The sequence below is a fragment of the Cynocephalus volans genome, chromosome 2 (genome assembly GCF_027409185.1).
Source record: "Cynocephalus volans isolate mCynVol1 chromosome 2, mCynVol1.pri, whole genome shotgun sequence".
In the NCBI taxonomy this organism is placed as follows: Eukaryota; Metazoa; Chordata; class Mammalia; order Dermoptera; family Cynocephalidae; genus Cynocephalus; species Cynocephalus volans.
In genome coordinates, this window is record NC_084461.1 from 111519739 (window position 1) to 111541309 (window position 21571).

General features: G+C 36.4%; 1 protein-coding gene across 1 annotated transcript in view; it reads left to right on the plus strand.

Moving 5' to 3' along the window:
• LMNB1 (lamin B1) overlaps positions 1-21571 on the plus strand; it is a 55428-nt gene that overhangs the window by 20618 nt on the left and 13239 nt on the right. The window contains exons 2-8 of the mRNA XM_063086638.1: positions 6386-6542; positions 7246-7371; positions 10435-10605; positions 12082-12207; positions 18464-18684; positions 19495-19720; positions 21423-21527. Of these exons, the coding sequence (XP_062942708.1) occupies positions 6386-6542; positions 7246-7371; positions 10435-10605; positions 12082-12207; positions 18464-18684; positions 19495-19720; positions 21423-21527 (1132 nt within the window). The remainder of the gene's footprint in view (positions 1-6385; positions 6543-7245; positions 7372-10434; positions 10606-12081; positions 12208-18463; positions 18685-19494; positions 19721-21422; positions 21528-21571) is intronic.

A 21571-nucleotide genomic window follows, 5' to 3' on the forward strand; every position in this document is an offset into this window, starting at 1 on the left:
TAGGAAATTGACAGGCAGATAGCGAGAACTTCTAGGATGTGAATTTTAGAGATTATAGAAGTGTCACATATATTTTTTTCTTCTCAGAAAAGATATGATATTTTACATAGGATGAGAAAAGCAGAGTGGGGTTTTTGGTGTGTGTGAGTTGGGGGGAGATTTCTTTTAACACTTACCAAAATAGTCATTATCTACAGGTTTTCTGTGTGGAAGATATAGGAATAATGATAGGTCATGGGCTTTGCCCTCAAAGAGTTCTCAGGTACTTGAAGTATAGCTAAGCACATTCACAAGTATAGGGATTTGTATGATTAGCGTAACGTATGTGCAAGGGGCAGAGGTAGGAGTCAGCTCTCCTCTGTTTATTAGCTGCTTTACGAAACATTGAGTTTTTCACTGTTAATATTGTGGGCTAAAGGAGGAAGTAGTGGAATGTGTGAGTAACAGAACATTTTGTTTGTGGAGCTGAAGGGCTTAGGATGTAAGGACAGCCGCAAGAACTTTCTTTCCTAAGCTCCCATTGCAGGGACCCCTCCACAAGTCTCTTTTCATTTTTTTACTTCAGCATCTGCAAGATAAGCTTTTATGCTACCCAGACAGCTATACATGCAAGGCTAGTGACCGACCCTGCACAATAGGAAAGTACTGAGTCTCTAGAAAAAGGAAGAAAAACTCTGAAAAGTGCCCTCAGCTAGGGACCCTGTCTTACTGTCTTTCTATCCTTGACAGTATGTGGTAGATACTCAGTAATGTTTGCTAGGTAAATAAATAGGTCTCAAAACTTAGGACTTAGACCGAGCCTCTCCCCTTCTGTCTCCAAACTCTTCAGTGTACCTGTTTGTAAGTATTTATGTAAATGTTACATTCGTTTGAGTTAAAAAACCCAAAAGTATATTCACGACCTCCTATGAAAAGGGATTTTAAATTACTTGGCACTAAAGACTGCCTGATACTTGAGTCGTCTTCCTCAGTGCCTAGTACAACGCTTGCTGTCCTCCCGCATGTGATGGCTGTGGTGGCTTGTATGGGCACTGTAGGGCAGATCTAGATTGACTGTTTGGGTCTTGGAATAAGCTTGGTCTTCTGCGCACTACTTTACTCATCTTCTGATGGATTGTTATACTAAAGTAAAATTTTAGGTACTGCTCTAAACTTTGTATTTAGCTTACCTGTTGTGGTTTGCTTCTTTTCTCTCATTTTTTTTTTTTAAAGATGACCGGTAAGGGGATCTTAACCCCTGACTTGGTGTTGTCAGCACCAGACTCTCCCAAGTGAGCCACGGGCCAGCCCTCTCATTTTTTTTTTTTAAACACAAAAACTTTATTGAGCAGCCACCCTATATCAGACATTGCCAGGCACTGAGGATATGAAGTTAAACTCCTTTTGCTCTTAGTCCAATGTAGGAGGCAGACATACAATCTTAAATCTTAAAAAAAAAAGATATCCTTATGCACTGTAGGGTAACAATACACAAAGTGCTATGTAACTCAGGTAAATGACTTTTTCTGCTAGGAGAGGTAAATCAGGAAAACTACAGAGCAGGGATGACATTTGGTCTTAGTTTTGAATGACAGAGTTAGTTAGGAGTTAAATGAAGTTAGGAATTAGAGTAGATGGCATAGAGTAGGGGAGAGTGAAGTCCCAAGGCTCAGAAGATCTTTAGGACTTAGATCCTGAAGGGCTTTCATGGCCTTGCCATGCTAAGGAGCTAAGATATTTCTTGATGGTCAGAAGTTTCAAACTGTTTTGCAAATAACTAGGACTACTGGGATGGGGACTGATAGGGCACTGGACCCTACACTTTCTCTTCAATCACAGAAGCTCCACACATATACATAAAAGGAAACATGCTTTTTAAAAGTACGGTCATAGGTCATGTGAAGCTAGTGAAGAATTCTATGTTAGAAGACTTGTACGTGGTCTTTCATTAGGTTATCTGCTTATTTTGGTTCCAGTTCTCACCTGATTTAGTGGATTTCCACAGTTCAGATTTTGATTGAGAGAGGAAATCTGATTGGTTGCTGGTCAGACAAGTGATTAATCGGCTTCCATAGAGTCAGATGATCCCCTCTAGTCTAATTGGATGTAAGCAGAGGCTGTTTTAGGAGTTATGGTTGGAGATAGTTCATCAAGCCAAAGATAGAGATTGGGCTGATCCTCAGGTGTTTAGTGGGAACCACTCCTACTCCTATGGCTTGGATGTATCTCCCAGAGTTCATGTGTTGGAAATTTAATCCTCAGTGCAGCTGCTGAGAGGTGGGACCTTTAAGAGGTGATTAGGTCCTGAGGGCTCTGCCCTCAGGAATGTATTAATATTATTGTCCTGAGTGTGGGCTTGTTATAAAATCGAGTTTGGCCCCCTCTTACTCTTTTGCCGTCTCTCACTCACACTCTTACCCTTCTGCCATGGGATGATGTTTCAAGAAGGCCCTCACCAGATGCCAGCCTCTCGATCTTGGACTTCCCAGCCTCTCAAACTGCGAGAAATAAATATCTTTTCTTTATAAATTACTCAATCTTGGGTATTCTGTTATAGCAATGCAAAATGAACTAAGACACTTACTCTTTTTTATGTATCCTTTCAGAAATATTCTCTGCATATATATTGGTGTATGTGTATGTATGTATTGATACGCACGATTTTTTCCAGAAGGAAAACTAAGAAATTATTGCTATTAATTTCTCTTGGAGAAAGTCTTTAATTTTTCAATTTTTTGAATTATTGGAACTTTTTGTGTACATAGGTTTTAAAATCTGTCAATAGGGGGTCTCTGGGAAGTGAGATTGTGGGCCTTTTTATGTGTAATCATGTGCCACATAATGATGTTTTGTGTATACGATGAAGGTAGAGATTATAATAGCTATACAGTATAGCCTAGGCATGTAGTAGGTGGCACCTTCAAGGTTTGTGTAAGTATACTCTGTGATGTTCACACAGTGAAGTCACCTAATGACTAGTTTCTCAGAACATATTCCTGTTGATGCATGACTACTTCTCTGTGTAGAGGGGAAAAAAGCCAAGTAAATGTTTAAAAGTAAGTAAATAAGAATTACTACTGCTTTTTTCTTGAACCTGGACACGTAAGGTTAGCTATTCTTTGCAACTTTAAGCACATTTCCAGCTTCTGATTTGTATCTGCCTGATTTGCTAGGTAACGTGAAAGTTACAGCTTTAAGAAAATTTATAATGGAGGAATTTATATTTTTATAGGATAATAGTGTTTTAAGTGACTAAGAACTTGACGTCAAAAAGATAGTACAAGCATTTATCATGATTGAACTTCAGCTCCTATAAAATTTCAGCTGGTACTATTGGTGGCTTAAGGTACCACAGGTAAACAGTATATCCTACTCATCCCCTTTAGTCCACCACTCCTTATGTTATGTCATCTTGATTTTTGTGGAAGAAATCACCATATTCTAGTCATCAGGGTGCACTGCTTTAGATTAATTTTTGGCTTCTCATATTTTTTTACACTCCACAAGATGTTGCATGGTATCTTTTTTTTTTGGCAGCTGGCTGGTATAGGGATCTGAACGTGTTATTGCACAGGATCTTTCACTGGGTGGTGTAACATTCTGAGTTTTGTGCTATGTTCATGTATTACACATTAAATCAGGGAAATCAGATAAACACACAAGGCTGATACTACATAAACTTTGCCAATTTTATGGGCTGCTGCATACAATAACTGTAAAATTAGCATGATGTTTTATGCAGTACCATACTTGGTGGATCATTTTCATCCCTGGAAGGCACAGGCTCACTCTCCTACCATGAGGTACCACATTGAGAAGCACCACATTATGATCTGAGATTATTATTATTATTTTGGCAGCCAGCCAACATGGGGTAAACTGAGATTTAAAAATCAGTGGTGCTGCAAGGGCTGGCTGGTTAGCTCAGTTGGTTAGAGCATGGTGTTATAACATCAAGGCTAAGGGTTTGGATCCCTGTACCGGCCAGCTACAAAAATAAATAAATAAATAAATTAGTGGTGCAATAGAATTTTTTGTAATTGTTAAGTAATCAACTTTGGGTCAGTAGCTTTTGTAAGTATTGTGTAATACTAATACTTTGTAAAATATGGCTTTATTTTACATTGTGTATAGTATAATATATACCCTAGCCCAACTCTGGTCATTTTACAGTGGGATAAAATAGAGGCTCCTTAACAAACATCAGTTCAGTTCCTGTGGAGACCCAGCACTTATATGAAGTAGGCATTTTGGCTGTAAATTATGACCATATGGGATTTTTTTTTTTAAACAGTTGATCTACCCCCTCCCCGTACCCACTACTAGTTTTCAGTTAAAGCCTGTCATCCTGTGTTTTTTTAAAAATATAGGATTTAAGAAAAAAATACTGGAATAAGACTTTTGAGATTTTAGGTATATAGTTGTTTTATGATACCAAAATGAGTAAGAAGTGAATACTGCTAAATCTTCTAAGTTATATTTGCTTATCATAAGAACAGTTTATTTCTTCATTTTATTTTAATATTACAAGATTATTTTAATATTTCTGTTAACTAAGGATTCTTTTAGCAAACCCTCAAACATCAGTAATAGAAATACTCTTCTACAATAGTAGTTTTAATGTAAGGACAGGTATTGAGAATTTTGATATTGTTAAGGCTTTTCCTGTGTACTGGTAACAGAATTACTTGAATGATAAAAATATTGTCTTTTAGAATATAATTATTGGACAAAATATATTCAAAAGAACTTAGTTAGTTAGTTAGTTAGTTAGTTAGTTAGTTAGTTAGTTAGTGACTGGCCGATAATGGGGATCCAAAACCTTGACCTTGGTGTTATAACACCACACTCTCACCAACTGACCTACCTGGCCAACAGAACCTTAGTTTTATAATGTAGAACTTCATTTAATAAAAAGTGATATTTAGAGAAAAAGAAACCTCAATTTGGACCTCATCTTTTGGTAGTTAATAGTATAAACTGAAGTAATTAATTTTTCTGCAAAATATTTGTAGTTAGGGAAATCTAAAATCACCTTTTTTTTTTTTTTTGTCTTTTTGTGACCGGTAAGGGGATCACAACCCTTGGTGTGGTGTCGCCCGCACCGGGCTCAGCCAGTGAGCGCACCGGCCATTCCTATATAGGATCCGAACCCGCAGCGGGAGCGCCGCTACGCTCCCAAGCGCTGCACTCTCCCGAGTGCGCCACCGGGCCGGCCCATAAAATCACCTTTTATATAAGAAGTGGAAGGTGCTTGCAAGCTTGGAGTCAATTAGTTCTTATTGATATCAAGGGAGTTTTTATATGATATATCATTAAGTTATAAAATTGCTTTTTAAATTAACTTTTCATTCTCATTTATTTAATCTTGTTTTATTTATTTTTTATTTCAAAATTTAATTGTACATATTTGTGGAGTACAGTGTATTGTTTCAATACACGTATATATTGTACAGTGATTCACTTAGGGTAGATAGCATATCCATTCCCTGAACATTTATTTTTTCTTTGTGGTGATTACAGTCAAGATCCTCTTTTCTAGCTATTTAGAAATATACAGTATAATATTATTAGCTCTTGTCAGCCTAGAAGACCAGAACTTATTCTTCCTATCTCCCTGTAGGTTAGTACCCCTTAATCTACCACTCCCCACTGCTTTCCTCCCCACTTCCTGGCTGTTGGTAACCATAATTCTACCTTTTACTTCTGTGAGAACTGTTTTTTTGTTTTGGGTTTTTTTTTAAAGATTTCATATATGAGTGAGATCACATAGTTGTCTTTCTGTGCCTGGCTTACTTCACTTAACATGATAGTCTCCAGTTCTATCCATGTTGCTGCAAATGATAGGATTTCATTTTCTTTTTTTGTAGATTAATAATATTCCATTTTGTATATATACCACAGTTTTTTATCCATTCATCTGTTGATGGGAATTTAGGTTGATTCCATCTTTCGGCTATTGTGAATAGTGCTGCAATGAACATGGATATTTAACCTCATTTTATATCTTGACTTATGTCTCCTGTACATCTTGGTTTATAATATGCATTGTATTTAAAAAGCATAAATTTCTATTTCTTCAGAAACATCCTTTCTTAGTGTGCCTCTTTATAGAACAAGGAGGTCATGTGTTCTCTCTCAGAGACAATCCTGATTCTGGTACGTTGGTCCTTATGAACTTCTGTGACCCAGAGTTATTAGTAATAGTGTGACATTGAAAGAGAATGTTGTTATCTATCAAAAACTCTAGATCTAATGCTTCTGAATTGCTCCTCCAATTTTAGTAGGTTATGGCAACCTTTATTTAAACTGCTTCTTCTTTTGTTACTCCCTGAAGCAGGGAGGGAGAAGGCCTCAAGTCATGGCTATAAATTTGATGCCTTGTACTTTTTCAACTGTATTACAGTTATGCTAAGAAAGAATCTGATCTTAATGGAGCCCAGATCAAGCTTCGAGAGTATGAAGCAGCACTGAATTCCAAAGATGCGGCTCTGGCTACTGCACTTGGTGACAAGAAAAGTTTAGAAGCAGATTTGGAGGATCTGAAGGACCAAATTGCCCAGGTAAGATAAACTCTGCTCTTGAGCCATATTTGGCAGGTGTTTAGGCTGAGGTTTGATTGATTGGTTATTATTTATTTTATGGTTTTTTTCTTTCTTTCTTTCTTTCTTTTTTTTGAAATTTTATTTTATGGTGGCTTGCCTGAAGAGAAGTCTTGAGGTGGTTAACAGGCAAAGCATCATCACCTCATGCTGATTATGTCTTGATTATGCAGATCTTCTTGCTGCTTTTCCTCCTCTCTGTTGTGCATGAGCTCATCCTGTCTCTTGCTCTCAAATCCTATTTCATTATTGCACCAAGATGTGAGGTAGGAAAAGAGGATGTCATAATGTTACTGTACACACAGGAAGAATGAAAGTGGTTAGCTAAAATCATTGGTTTGATTTTTGCTGCTGCGCTCCCAGCGCAGCACTCTACCAAGTGCGCCACGGGCTCGGCCCTGGTTTGATTTTTGGAATGTGAGTTATAGATCTCTGTTCTACACTCTGTTGCCAGTTGTCAATTTGACAGGTGATTTGGTATGACTTCCTGTGGGTGGGACCAGCACATGGACACCCAGTTCTGTGATAAAGGTTAAAATGAGGTAATCATACATTGATAAATGTTTAGGAATTGTAATACTTGATTTGATTCATAGGTATCTTAAATTTATTGCTAAATGATTGCCATGTAGTTTTTATCACCATTTTTTTTCCCTTGTAATAGTTGGAAGCCTCCTTAGCTGCTGCCAAAAAACAGTTAGCAGATGAAACTTTACTTAAAGTGGATTTGGAGAATCGTTGTCAGAGCCTTACTGAGGACTTGGAGTTTCGTAAAAATATGTATGAAGAGGTAACTATATATAATTTCACTTTTTTAAGGAATGGAAGTGTTCTAAAAAGCCTTTGCTATAACTGTATATGCAAATATATTTTACTTATGGTTTCTTTTTGACAAAAATATCAGATAAAGAGATAAGATTTGGGGATGGAAGAGGTTTGTAGGTAAATTACTCAAGGTATTGCTTCTAAAAGACTGTATCTAGGAACTCAAGCTGTTAAGGTAAACAGATGTGATTTCACTTCTGACTTATAAGGCTTAGTCACAGCAATTACTGTCAACATGTTTAAGCATTTGTGTTATCTATTGCTGTCTAATAAATTACCCTAAAATTTAACAGCCTAAACCCACAGACCTTTATTATCTTATAGTTTCTGAAGGCCAGGAATCTGAGAGCTGCTTAACCGGGTGGTTCTGTTTCAAGGTGTCATGAGGTTGCAGTCGAACTTTCAACTTGGGCTGGAGGAACTGCTTCTAAGCTCATTCACCAGGCTGTTAGCAGCAGGTGTCAGTTCCTTGCCACAGTGTCTTCTCCATGGAGCTGCTCATGATATGGCTGTGAGAGAGAGAGACAGAGAAAGTACCCTCCACCAGGATGGAAGCCACATTACCTTGTAAAACCTAGTCACGAAAGTGGCATATCATCACTTCTGCCTTCTTCTGTCAGTCACATAGATGAACGCTGATACATTGTGGGAGGGAATTATACTGGGGTGTGATACCAGGAGGCAGCGGTCATCGGGGGCCATCTTGAAGTCTGGCTACTCACATTTATAGGTATATTTGTAAATTTAAAAATATTATTTACAAGTCTTAACCTCTGTGGTCAAGAGAACAGGGGCACAATGTTGCCAAACAGAGGAAGTAATAAAATGAAGAAAGGGGAATACATATTTCCCCCAAATTGAAGATTACGGAAATTAACCCAGGATGGAGAACATGCAGTTTTAAGTACTTGATGTCTTCAAAAATATAGTAATTTTTAAAACAGTGATTGGAGGAAAAAAATAATTTAATAGGTAATCTGATCATATTTATACATACATGTATTTTGTAAATTCAACAGTATTTAAACAAAATAGGTATTATTCATGCAAAGTGCACTAAATAAGCAGTCAGACTTTGGACGACTCTTGAGTCAGTTTCATAATTAAAATGAAATACTGATACTGCTATTTTTTTCTCAAAGGAATGGTGAGGATCAAACGAAGTGAAATATTGTGTGTGAAAGCCCTTTGTAAACTGCAGTGAGTGCTATTGTATTAGTCCATTTTGTGTTGCTTATAACAAAATACTCGAAACTGGGTGATTTATAAAGAAAAATGACACTTATTGCTTACAGTTTCTGAAACTGAGAAGTCCAAAGTCCATCTCAGGATGGCGACAGTGACCCCGGGGTCTCACATTGCAAGATGGTGGAAGCAAAGAGAGCTCAGAGAGAGCAAGACAGACTCTCCTCTTCTTTTAAAGTCCTTAGAAGCACGTCTCTGACCACCATTTTTAATCCATTTACTACTTCATGGTCCTACAATCCAATCACCTCTTCAGGGTTCCACCTTTCAATTACTGTGATAGGATTTCCCACCCTCTTAATAGTCATGGTGGGGGCTAAGTTTCTAATACATAAAACTTGGGGGACACAATTCAAGCTTCAGGGAGTTTTGGGGGGACACAATTCAATCCACTACAGCTATCATATAATTTGTTAACAATATTTGCTTTTAAAAAGCAGGCATTTTTATATGAAGGTGACTTACATTTTTGTTTTGTTAAAATCGTCCCTGATCTATCATTACTTATTTTTCATGTAGTATGTGGATAGTGAGGAGTTAGGGTATTTTTTTTCTTTGTAAAGTTGTACATAAAATAATAAACAAAAAATGGTATCAGTAAAAAGCAATTTAATATTTTTAGAGTGTTTGGGTAGCATCTTTGAATTTTTTTGTTTTCGCCTTTTTGAGAATGGATTTTAAAATATTCCTCTTAATTCTTTTTTAAAAATTATTTTTACATTGAGGATATACTTCTGTTCAATTAATATACCTAACTTCCTTATTATGAACAGTTAAGGGGAAAGAGGAAGGAGAAAAACAGGAAGAAGGAGAAGGGAGGTAAACAAAGGGCAAACCATCAGTAGGTACTCAATCTTTGTTGAACTAAACCTCTCATTTGCATGTTTTCATGACTGAAATATCATTTGCTTCATGAAGTAGGTGTGAGCTCTGGGAAGCTGATAGCAGAACTGGAATTTGAACCCTGGTTATCTGATTTTTCTGATTCTGTGAAGTGTATTTTCCTCTGCAGTGGTTAAAAGAAAGATGAAATGCACAGAAAAATGCTTGCACTAAGATATACAAACAGCAGCTTTGGTGGGTTATACCCCCCTCTTGTGGCTCCTTTAATTATTGCCATCAAAGGTAGATCTGTTGTACTTGAATAACTGTGAGCTTTATATTAGACAGTTCTAGTCTTTAATAGTGAATTGTCATATGTACTTGACTTAGTCGAGTAATATTGTTAATAAGATCTTGTGTCAGTTTATACTGATAGCTTAACACCAGCTGTTAAAAGAAGTCATGTAAATTAGCTTTCTCTGCCTATTATTGTCTTAAGAAAATAGTTCTGATATGCATAAATCTTCACTGAAAGTTGTCCTGACTGGTAAGTTTAACTTCCCATTTGTATTTTTTTTTCAGAGGTTCCTTAAGATTATCAGTAAAACAATTTAGAAAAATAGTTTGTGTTTATGTTGTTTACTGTCTGGCTACCAATGATTGCATGGTACACTTTAGTAAATTATCCAGGCCATTCCTTGCCATCAGAGAAATAAATAGGTATGCTCCTGAAAGAAATGAATTCTTGAGAGGCTACCATTTCTGTCATTAGTTCCACCTCAAAAATCTCACCTGAAAACTATGATGCAAAAAAAGTATCTATTCACATGCCTGTCTTAGGAGGCAGAACTTCAGTAAGAAGTTTGCCAGTAAAACTTCAGATGGCCCTGATGTCACTCAGACTTGTACCTGTGCATCCATGGTAAATAACTTGGTTTTATGTCATTTCTTTTTTTCCCAGGAGATTAATGAGACCAGAAAGAAGCATGAAACACGTTTGGTAGAGGTGGATTCTGGGCGTCAGATTGAGTACGAGTACAAGCTGGCTCAAGCCCTTCATGAGATGAGAGAGCAACATGATGCCCAAGTGAGGCTGTACAAGGAAGAGCTTGAGCAGACTTACCATGCCAAAGTGAGCACTGTCCTCAGAGGATTTGTTTGAAAACTGAAAACCAGTACTTCACAGTTGTTAGGAAGAACATGCCTTGATATTTTGTTCTAGTTTTCTTAAATGATTCTCCTACTCTCCATGAATATAGAAAATGGATTGTTTTTAAAAATGCATTCCCCCTTTTTATTTACATAGGAACAGTTTACAGTGTTTTGCAGCTTTCCTGTTTCCAAAAAATGCAGTTTTCTATAAATTAAATGTCACTAGAAAATATTGGAAGAAAGTAGGGTGGTTCTAATCTTAATATCTTTTTGTCCCATTGATCATTCATATCATGGTAGCCATTTGTCGTCTGTCAATCTATCTGAAATACTCTTCTTCCAATAACAAGTACTGATCATACTGTCCTACACATCTGTTTAGTAGTAAATAAATGCCAGACTGTGTCTAGTTCTGACTTCTGTGTCACCACCGTACATAGATTGTGACCATCACGTGTTGGGCTTCGTTGTACAAGTACCAAATGGAAAGTCTGATATTTCTTCCTCTGTTGCTATTATTCATTTAAAAAATATTATAGAAACCCTATTTGTTTTAGCAGACTATACAAAAGTCTATAAAATCAGAAACTAGTACAGGCTTTCCTTCTAAATGATTCTACTCCATGTGTTAAATGTTATTTGGTTAGAAAGAGTTATTAGGGACTTAGAAAATTAGGGTCATGGAGTTATTGAAAATAATTTCCATTGTATCGCTTCAAACTGTTCATGTTGCTTTTTATCCATTTTATGAAGTAGTAATTGGCTTGTGAAAGTGAGATCTTATAAACAGTACCTTCAGTTGTCCAACACTTACTCAGTGCTAAGCATTGAGCTAGATAGTGAAGAAGCTAAAGTATAAGGATTGATCATAGACTGTGGCCTCAGAGGGAGCCAGGGAGGAGACATAAAGACATGTGCCTGAGGCACACACAGTAAAATGTTATGGATGTTTGAAGGAACAAGATATTGTTTTTACCTGAGAATTGGTTTTTGCTTTTGGAAGGGAGTGTTTCTGTCTGGTTTGAAATCATCTATAAATTTGTATTTTCTGCTTTTTGCTTTATATTCTATATTGTGTTTGGTGGGTTAGGGAAATGGGATGTCTGTTTTCCCACAAACATCACCATAGTCAAGTTGCTACTGCCCAGTTTTCTTATTAGCAGTGTTATTTAGACATTAAAGGTTTAAATGGTGAAATATTGAAGTAATAAACTTTGGGTAAAGACCCAGGTTTATTAGCATTGTTAAAACTCATATTTTAGGAAATGAGTCTAAAAGTCAAACATACTTCAGGTAATTTAAAGTGTCAGCAAACTTGATGATGCTTTTCCTGTGTTTCATCAGTCCGTTACCAGCAGGGCTTAGGTTTAACATGCTTTGAGAGGAATCATCTTCCTCATTTGTGAGTTCTAATTCACTAGGTAAGACTGACTGTGTGGTCTGCTTCCTCTTTTAGCTGGAGAATGCCAGACTGTCCTCTGAGATGAATACTTCTACTGTCAACAGTGCCAGGGAAGAATTGATGGAAAGTCGTGTGAGAATTGAGAGCCTTTCATCTCAGCTTTCTCACCTACAGAAAGAGGTAAGTAAGCATCTTTTCCTGAGAAGAATCGAACTTAAACATGATGGCCACCTCCACCATGGTAGCCTACCTGTTTTGCACTGCTGATGTCACTCCTCTTTTGTCACAGATGATGGTATTATCCAACACTCTGGGCTTCACAGTGGTAGATTTTTCTGATTTTTTTTTCATTAACATATTCATTATTACAAATCATGCTTATTTTTTATGTCCCTTAGCCAATCATTCCCCCTCTTTCTCTCCCTTCTAGTAACCACAGATTGTTCTCTCCTTCTGATAGATTAACTGTTTTTCTGTTGATCTGTTGCCTTATGATCTGTCCAGTACTGAGAGGGGTGTGTTGAGGTCCCTCACTATTATCATAATAGCAGATGCTTCTTCTATTACTGTGTAGTGCGCTTTGTGGAAAGAGAGGACCTCTTCTTCTTTTTTTTTTTTTTTTTTTTGTTCTCTGCTGGTGACTCTCCTGTGAGTGTCTGGCGTACCATCTGCATGGTGGCTGTGACTACTGCTATAGTGACTAGCTGCTTTTGCGACAGCCATGGCAATTGCGGTGGCTTATGGTGGGCAGCCTGCATGGAAATGGTGTTTTTGGTGTGCTCTTTACCTGGCTGGGTTTGGCTTCCCCTGGCTCCATGCCTCAGGACCCTGGCAGGGCCCCCTAGATTTTCTCATTTTGCATTGTATAAACATCCTCTGAGCAGATAAATCAGTAGGTGATTAGTAGATGAAATAGAGCTCAGGGACTTGCCCTTGTGAAGCAGCCTGCTGGTTTATTCACGGGACTTACTCTTGGATCCTGGTTTTCTGACTCATCTAACAGCCTCATCTCTACATGGTGCTGTTCCCAACATGTTCCTTTTTCATGACATTTGGAAACTAAATGAAGAAAAACATGCAAAAATTCTTTGCGGATGGTGAATGTTTTGTATTACTAGATAGATTCTCTTAGTACTTAAACTACTTAATAATTAGGATATCATGAAGTAGCATTAATTTTCATATTTGTTTAGAATTTAGTGACTAATTCATTTATTGGTACACCTAAGTGACAAATGCTTGTGTTGCTGGGTGTGTTGATGTGCCAGTACATGGTGGTATGTTCCAGGTGCAGATTAAACAGTCATGGACGCTGCTTCAGATCAGTTTTAGTCTAGGGTGATATGGATACGGATACACAAAGTACATATGCACCCATGTAAGTATTCAGAATGATGTGATAATTTACTGCTCACATTAATTACTTGGGAAGTAACTTCAGCTTCTGTTTTCCTTAGGGGAGGAAATCTTGTTTTGAATTTTCCACATAAGAATAAACTTTATTTTTGCTTACTTTTCATTAGGCTTTTCTCTCTTCCCTTTTCTTTTTATCATTTTATTTTTAGTACAATTATTTTCTAATTATAAAACAGAAGACATTGCAGGAATTTAGGAAACAAAGCAAAAAATGAGTCACATGAAATAGGGTGACATAAAAAAATTAGTTAACATAGAAGCTTTTACATTGCCATCATGTGTGCTTTATTACTTGCAACATAAATTTTAAAATTATTTTAAACCTATTTTGTCCTGATAGTATTTCCAAGTTTTCATGTAACAGTAGAGCTGGAAGGACCTATGAGTTCACTCAGTCCAGCCACAGACCAAGGTGAGTTTAATGGCTTGCACAGAGGCTGCAGGCTGATAAATGGGTTTCTCTCCTGGTTCCCAGTTTTCCTCTTCATACCTCACTCTTTGAAGATTTTCCTTTAGGAATTCAACAGATGATCTATTTTCCATTATACCATCTGTCTTAGTCTTTTTGGGCTACTATAACAGCACCTTAGACTGGGTGGCTTGTAAACAAGAGAAATTTATTTCTCATGGTTCTGGAAGCTGGGAAGTCCAAAATTAAGGGGCCAGCAGATATGTTTTTGGGGGAGGGCCTGTTTCCTGATTCATAGATGATGCCTTTTTGTTGCATCCTTACGTGGTTGAAGGGCAATTGAGCTCCCTTGGGCATATTTGTAAGTGGGCTAATCCCAATCATGAGGACTCTTCATGATCTAATCACTGCCCAAAAGGCCCTACCTCTTAATACCATCGCCTTGGGGGTTAGGATTTCAACATGTGAATTTTGGGGGGACACAAACATTCAGACCATAGCACTATCTTAACAGGTACATTTCCAACAATAGACCTGTCTATTCTTATACTTAGTTCACATACATTACTTTTCTCCATTTATTAAATCATCATCTCTCCCTCAATTTTACTTTTATCTACTTCTTTTTAAAATTTTGGCTGCTGCATAATCTGCTTGATTATATATTTGATACAGATGTTCTTCTCTTGAGATTGATTTTCATTTTGCAGATGAGGAGACTGAGACTTTGTATTTAAATAGCAGTAGGCTCTGAAACTTGGTAGCCATGTGTTCTGACACAGCTTCAGGGTTGTTTCCTTGTTAGCTTGTTAGTTATATTCCCATTCTTGGAATTTTTTTGTTAACCTCAGGTTAGTGGCTTTTAAACGATGTTAGGTATGGATCTGGGGTTTCCAGGAGCTAACTCCTTATTAAATAATAGAGAAGTTCCCTTTTCATCCAAAATAGTTTTTACCTTCTCTGTGTGGGAGGGAATCCTTTCCTCTATTCATTGGCAACAGATTTTATGATAAAGAATTGATAAAGTTTATTCATGGAGAAATCATCAAGAAAAGTGTTATCTCTTTTAATACTTTCATATTGTATATCTTAATAGTATTTGTTGTTGAGTCATGTCTGTTTCATCATGCTGCCTGTTGGGCCATAAGAATTTCCTTTTGGTTATATGACTCATGTTAGTGAAGTACTTAAATTTTACTTAAAATTGGCATAACCTTTAAAATACAGATTTTAGAAGATATTTAAAAATAATATATAGGTAGTAGCAGTATTATGTTTTGGAATTATGAATTTTATACATTGTTTATAGTATTTCTAGATTTTTGACTTCAGCCAAATTAATTGTTTGGTCAAAGTCTGCTTGCCTTACAGAAAGAATAGTATAGTGTAGAGATACTTCAAAAGTACCTCTAATTTTTGTTTCTCTAACACCCAGACTTATCCTGAAGATAGACCATAATAAACCAGTACAATTGTGTTACACACTATAAAAAATTAGATAAAACAAGACCATTAGAAGTTAGTCATAAAATTTTAGAGTTAGAGGCAGGATCTTAGAGATAATCTAGTTTGATCTCTTTGTTTTCCAAATGCGGAAACTGGTTTAGTGGGATTAGTTAAAGCTTGTCAGGAGTCACATAAGTAGTTAATGGCAGAATCAAAAAGAAGAATCTAGGTATAATTTCTCACATTATATCCTTTAAATTTCACTACACAACAACTATAAGTGCAGCTATTTAAAATAGAACTTAAATCTTTCTGTTTAAAATAAAAAATGATTTAGAGTGACTTTAAAACTTTTATACCTAGATTTTGATTTTGTTTCTCTACAGTATCAAAGGCAGTCAAATATGGACATGTCTGGCTTTACAAATCTGGGCTGAGGGGTTATCTCTGAATCTCAGGTAGTTTGTGTCTCTTATCCACTCGCCTTTAGATTCATCCTTGTTGCCCATTGTGTCCTCTTCCTCCAACATGTGACATAAAGTGAGATCGAAGAGGAGGCATTTTGTACTTACATTTTTTTTTTATTTTGGAGAAAAGAAAATATAAGAAGCAATGTGTGGGGGGTGTAGAATGGTTTTTCAAATATAGTCAAATGCTAGTTCTCTAAGGCACAGGGACTATGTTTATAATATCGATCTTAAGAGGAATGTCTGCATTCTAATATAGAATGTTAGATACTACTGTGGAATTTAATTAATTGATAGATTATTTTTTAAATAACCTTTTTATTTTGGCATAATTTTAGATTTATGGAAAAGTTGGAAAGATAGTACAGGTAGTTCTCATTTATCTCTCACCTGGTTTCCTCTATTGTTAGGATTTTATGTTATCATGGGGCATTTGTCAAAACTAAGAAACTGACATTGGATATTACTATTTACTGTATATTTATTTTTAATAAGTAGTCTCCAGACTATTTGAATTTTGCGAGTTTTTCTATTACTCTCCTCTTTCTGTTCCAGTATACAGCATGCCTCCCGAGTCTTCCCTGGTCTGTGACAGTTTCTCAGGTGTTCCTTGTTTTTTATGACCTTGAGTTTGAGGAGGACTGGCCAGGTATCATGTAGCCTCTGCCCCAATCTGGGTTTGTCTGGTGCTTTACATGTGATGAGACTGAAGTTATGAGTTTTAAGTGCCTGTCTTATCACATCATATAAGGGATTATATAACACGCACATAACATCACTGGTGATTTGTAGTTAAGGCACTGTTTGCCAGGTTTCTCCACTGCTAACAGAGTTAGCATTTTTTCTTTTCCATACTCTGTTGTTGGGAAGCAAGTCACTAAGTTCAACCCACCCTCAGGGATGAAGGGCAAGAATTAAGCTCTACATCCTAGAGGGGGATCTATGTTTATTAAACAGAATTCTTCTGAAACGATTTGTCTTTTCTTTTCCTTCCTCCCTTTCAGTATGGACTCCTGGACATTTACTTTATACTTTGGGTTATAATCTAATACTACATTATTTATTTTATTGGCTCAGATTGCTCCACCTTTGGCCTTTGGGAGTTCTGTTAGGTGAGCTACTGTATCTCTTTGTTTTTTGAGTACTTTCTTACTTTCTTCAACTATAAGATGCCACAGGCTCATCTTATATTTTCCCTGCCTCAGCCCTAGAATCATTCATTTCTCTGAGGAGCCCTGGTTCTTTTTATCGGAGAAGGGTATATACAGAAATGAAGATCTGGGCACTGAGTGTGTTCATTGGTACTGGGGTGTCATTGCTTCTGGGCCAACAGAACTAGGAAATATATGTATGTATGCTAACCCATGTATACACACATATCTATAATTGTTTTTCTGTCTAACCATATGCATTTGTATTGAACTAAGCACAAGTTCATACAGATGTCTGACTCAAATCTAGTACTACTGGGTTTGTTTTTGGCTTCCATTTCTTGCTTATCTTGACGTTTTTCTCTGAGACTGATAAACCTGGTTTCTACCACCCATTTACTATTTCGTCAGCCCAGTATATGTCTAAAGCATTAAAAATTTTGGATATGTACCCCGGTGAGAATTAAATTTATCTACAAGAGTGTAGTACTTATATAGTGTGTAGCTCCTTTTTATCTCTAGACTTCCAGATTTAATTTTGGCACAGTAGGTACTCTTTCTTTCCTGCTCTGATGCTCTGATTTGGAGGGCCTAAGCTATCCATTATCAGTCTTTTCAAGTTGATTACCCTTGTCATTTTCTGAGGCTACTGAGATTAATTCTGTCATGGAGAAACACAGAAGAATAATTACCCAGTGAGCCATGAGGTTTCTAAAATGAAATTCCCTGTGTAGGATGTGTGATTTTTCATTTTTTATACCAAATATAGAGTTTCTATATTTATAATAATATTTTACGACTCACCCTATACTGTATATCCTTTGATGCTAATTGAGCATGAGGTAGCACAGCAATCCTAAAAGAACACTTGTAGTGCCTTACACATACTAACCAGAATCCCTTTTCTTTGGTTTCTGAGTACTCTTCAGCAATTCTCCAAAACATTTTAACCCACCCTTAGATTTCTTTTGTCAATGAGTTTTCATATCTTTTTAATTCTTTACTTTAGTTAATTTATACTTTTGAAATAAAGGCCTTGTAGGGGGACCAGACTTAACTTTTACCAAACCATAGCTTAAAAATTTATTTTGCCAAATACAGAAAAATTACATGTATATTTACAAAACTTACATTAGGGGAATATTTTTTTTAATCTTCTGTTAGCCAAAACTTTTCTGAAATCTGTGGTTTGTATTTTAGGAATTTTAGTTTTTTAATTCCTTAAAATCAAAATCTCTTAAATTCTAGGGCCAGCCCATGGCTCACTTGGGAGAGTGTAGTGCTGATAGCACCAAGGCCACAGGTTTGGATCCCTATATAGGGATGGTCGGTTAGCTCACTTGGGAGAGCATGATGCTGACAACACCAAATCAAGGGTTAAGATCCCCTTACCGTTCATCTTTAAAGAAAAAATATCTCTTAAATTCTAATGTGTTAGAGATTCCATAGAGTTGTTTGTTTTCCAGTCCAGAAATGTTTTAAAATAGTTTCCTTGTGCTAATGTTGTGATGCTTCTGGAAAGTAAACATGTTTCTTTGAATCTGAAGTCTAGAGCATGCTTGGAAAGGATTCAAGAGTTGGAGGACTTGCTTGCAAAAGAGAGAGACAATTCTCGTCGCATGCTGTCAGACAAAGAGAGAGAAATGGCGGAAATACGGGATCAGATGCAGCAACAGCTAAATGATTATGAACAACTTCTTGATGTAAAGTTAGCCCTGGACATGGAAATCAGTGCTTATAGGAAACTCTTAGAAGGTGAAGAAGAAAGGTAAGGGACATAAGGGTCACCCTATTTTACAGTTTACTTTTGCCCCCACTCTTTATTTTTTTTAAAAAAGGGATTTTTAAAAAGACAGTTAAAGCAACTTTAAATATTTTCTGTATCATTTCTTTTAATACCTAGGTATTAGAGGTAGTAACATCATATGTCTACCTCAACAATAGAGAATGTTGCTCAAGCAGTTTTAGTTTTTATTGTTCTTATTTGAAATTGCTGAATTGTGTCAGGATGTGGTCTTTCCTTTGAGGTTTTAAATGTTTTGGTAATTTAATATGTTGTAAAATACCAAATTTGCTGAAAGAGACTTTATACTTATATTTCAAATCTGGTTAGTGTATAAATCCTTTTAATTCCTATTCTCAGAGTTCCAAAGGGAAAGTGGTTTATTTAGGATAAAAAGCTAATCAATTTTAACATTATAGACATTGTGATTGTAAGAAAATACAGATGTGAAAAGAGAAAAAAGTACATTAACTATAATTGGTTGTGGGGGGTGGTAGTAGATGGGATGATCTCCCACCCCACACATATTTTCCAAACTTACTACATTGTGGTCACTATTCCCAGAGAAAACATTCAAATTATTATTATTATTTTTTTTTTTAAGAAAATTGATGGTGGGCACCATAACATTAATAAATTTATCTTATTTAAGCTTTATATTAGCTTTTTAAAGTGACAAATTGTCAGTGATGTTTTTTGCTTTAGTGGTGCATGTGCGCAGGATATTAATATCCATTTTTTTAAGGTAAGGGTATTTGTGTTTAATAAACAGAATGTTTTATTTTTCTCATGTAGGTTGAAGCTCTCTCCAAGCCCTTCTTCCCGTGTGACAGTGTCCCGAGCATCCTCAAGTCGCAGTGTGCGGACAACCAGAGGAAAGCGGAAGAGAGTTGATGTGGAAGAATCAGAAGCAAGCAGTAGTGTCAGCATCTCTCATTCTGCCTCAGCCACTGGGAATGTTTGCATTGAAGAGATAGATGTGGATGGAAAATTTATCCGCTTGAAGAACACTTCTGAACAGGTGAGAAAAATAGACACATAGACACATTTTTTTCCAGCAAGTCTTTGCAGATTGCTGGGTTATCTTACAATTGTAGTAACTCCTCAGCTTTTATTTGGATTCAGTAAGTCTTCATGGAATAAGGGTTTCCCTCCTCCTTTTTATTTAAATTCATGAAATAAAGAAAAAACTAAAATAGGAGGAAGAAGTGGTGCCCTTAGTGATTTAAATATTTTCTTTATTAACGCTTTATAGAGCCAGGGATTTTTATTTTCCCCCTCCCACACTTGGTTATTTCGTCACAGTGGTCTTCTGAAGAATGAATTATTATTGCTCTCTGCCCTAACCAGATTTGTGAAAGTGTTGGCGTGATTGGGTGAAAATGGTAAATATTCTTTCACTGGTATTAACTTAATGAGAGAGTTAAGAAAGAAGGAAATATGAGCTCAGACTCAGATATATTAAGGAGTATTTTTCTGTCTAAATGAATGAATGAATGAATGAATGCTAATTTTTTAATTTATATCAATAGTATAAAGTCCTACCTTGAAATAGTTTGTTTAAAAGTGAACATAAAATATTCATAGCAGGGATTTCTGAAGTTTAGAACTGGGGCAGGGGCTGTGAAGGAGTGTGAGAGGATGCTAGAGGAAGGCAGTGTTTGAGAGTGTAGAGGGGGTGCAGTGGGATGGATGTCACTTCCTGAAGCACATATTCAGGCTCTGCCGAAAATTGTTGTGAAAATCACTCCTTTTCTCACCAGAGTTCTTAAAACTATCTTGCATGTGCATAAATAAATAACGTGAGGGGGCAGAGGAGCACTAGCAGTTCTGATACTAAAGAGAATTGGCTCTGAAGCCTCTTAGTCACAACTTCTTTGAGTTAGAGAAGATATAAATTAGTGTAGCTAATTTCTTTAATATTCTGCACCTTTCCTCAGTTGTCAGGCAGCTCTGGGCAGCTTTGGGGCTAGAGTTGATAACTGTCACCTAGGGGTGGCTCACTGCATCACTGGCCCTTTTTTGAACCCCTTAGAGAGTTAAATGTGGGTAGAAGTTGTGCAGATGCAGAAGAAAAAGGACAGATTTACCTCCTCCTGTTCTAAGCACATATGTCTATATTTTAAAAGCTTCAGGTTGGCCGATTAGCTCAGTTGGTTAAGAAGCATGGTGTTGTCAAGGTTAAGAGTTCAGATCCATCCACTGACCACCAATAGATACATAGAAAGAATATTTTAAAAGCTTCAAGTAACCAACTATTAGAGGTTTATAATTGTGATTATGATAGATACATTGTGTTCTAAATTTGTTTTTTGTGTCTTTGTTGTTTTTTTTAATCTATTTATCTGCACGCTGAAGTTTTTTTTTTTTTTAAATTCAGAACCTACAGGAGAACTCAATACCAGCCACCTAATCTGTGTTGTAAATTTGAAAAACCCACCTGATCTGTCAGTGAATATGAGTATTTAATTTGGTTTTTAAACCCTTTTCTTTCCAGTTTTGTGTTCTTTAAATACCTTACTAATAAACCATAGCATTATCAAAGGGACTGTTTTGCTGAATGACAAAATCATGTTTTCTCTGTGTAGTAGAAAAATATGAATCATGAGAAAACAGCTATGAAGCTGTCTTAGTTTAACTGCCTATGTGGATTCATTTATTTGATGATCCCATAATGTTCTATATACTTGAAGTAACTTTGCTTTACTTTGTTCTATGAATAGGATCAACCAATGGGAGGCTGGGAGATGATCAGAAAAATTGGAGACACATCAGTCAGTTACAAATATACCTCAAGATATGTGCTGAAGGCAGGCCAGACCGTTACAGTAAGAATTTAGTCGTCATTTTATTTCATTTCATTGTCTTAAAT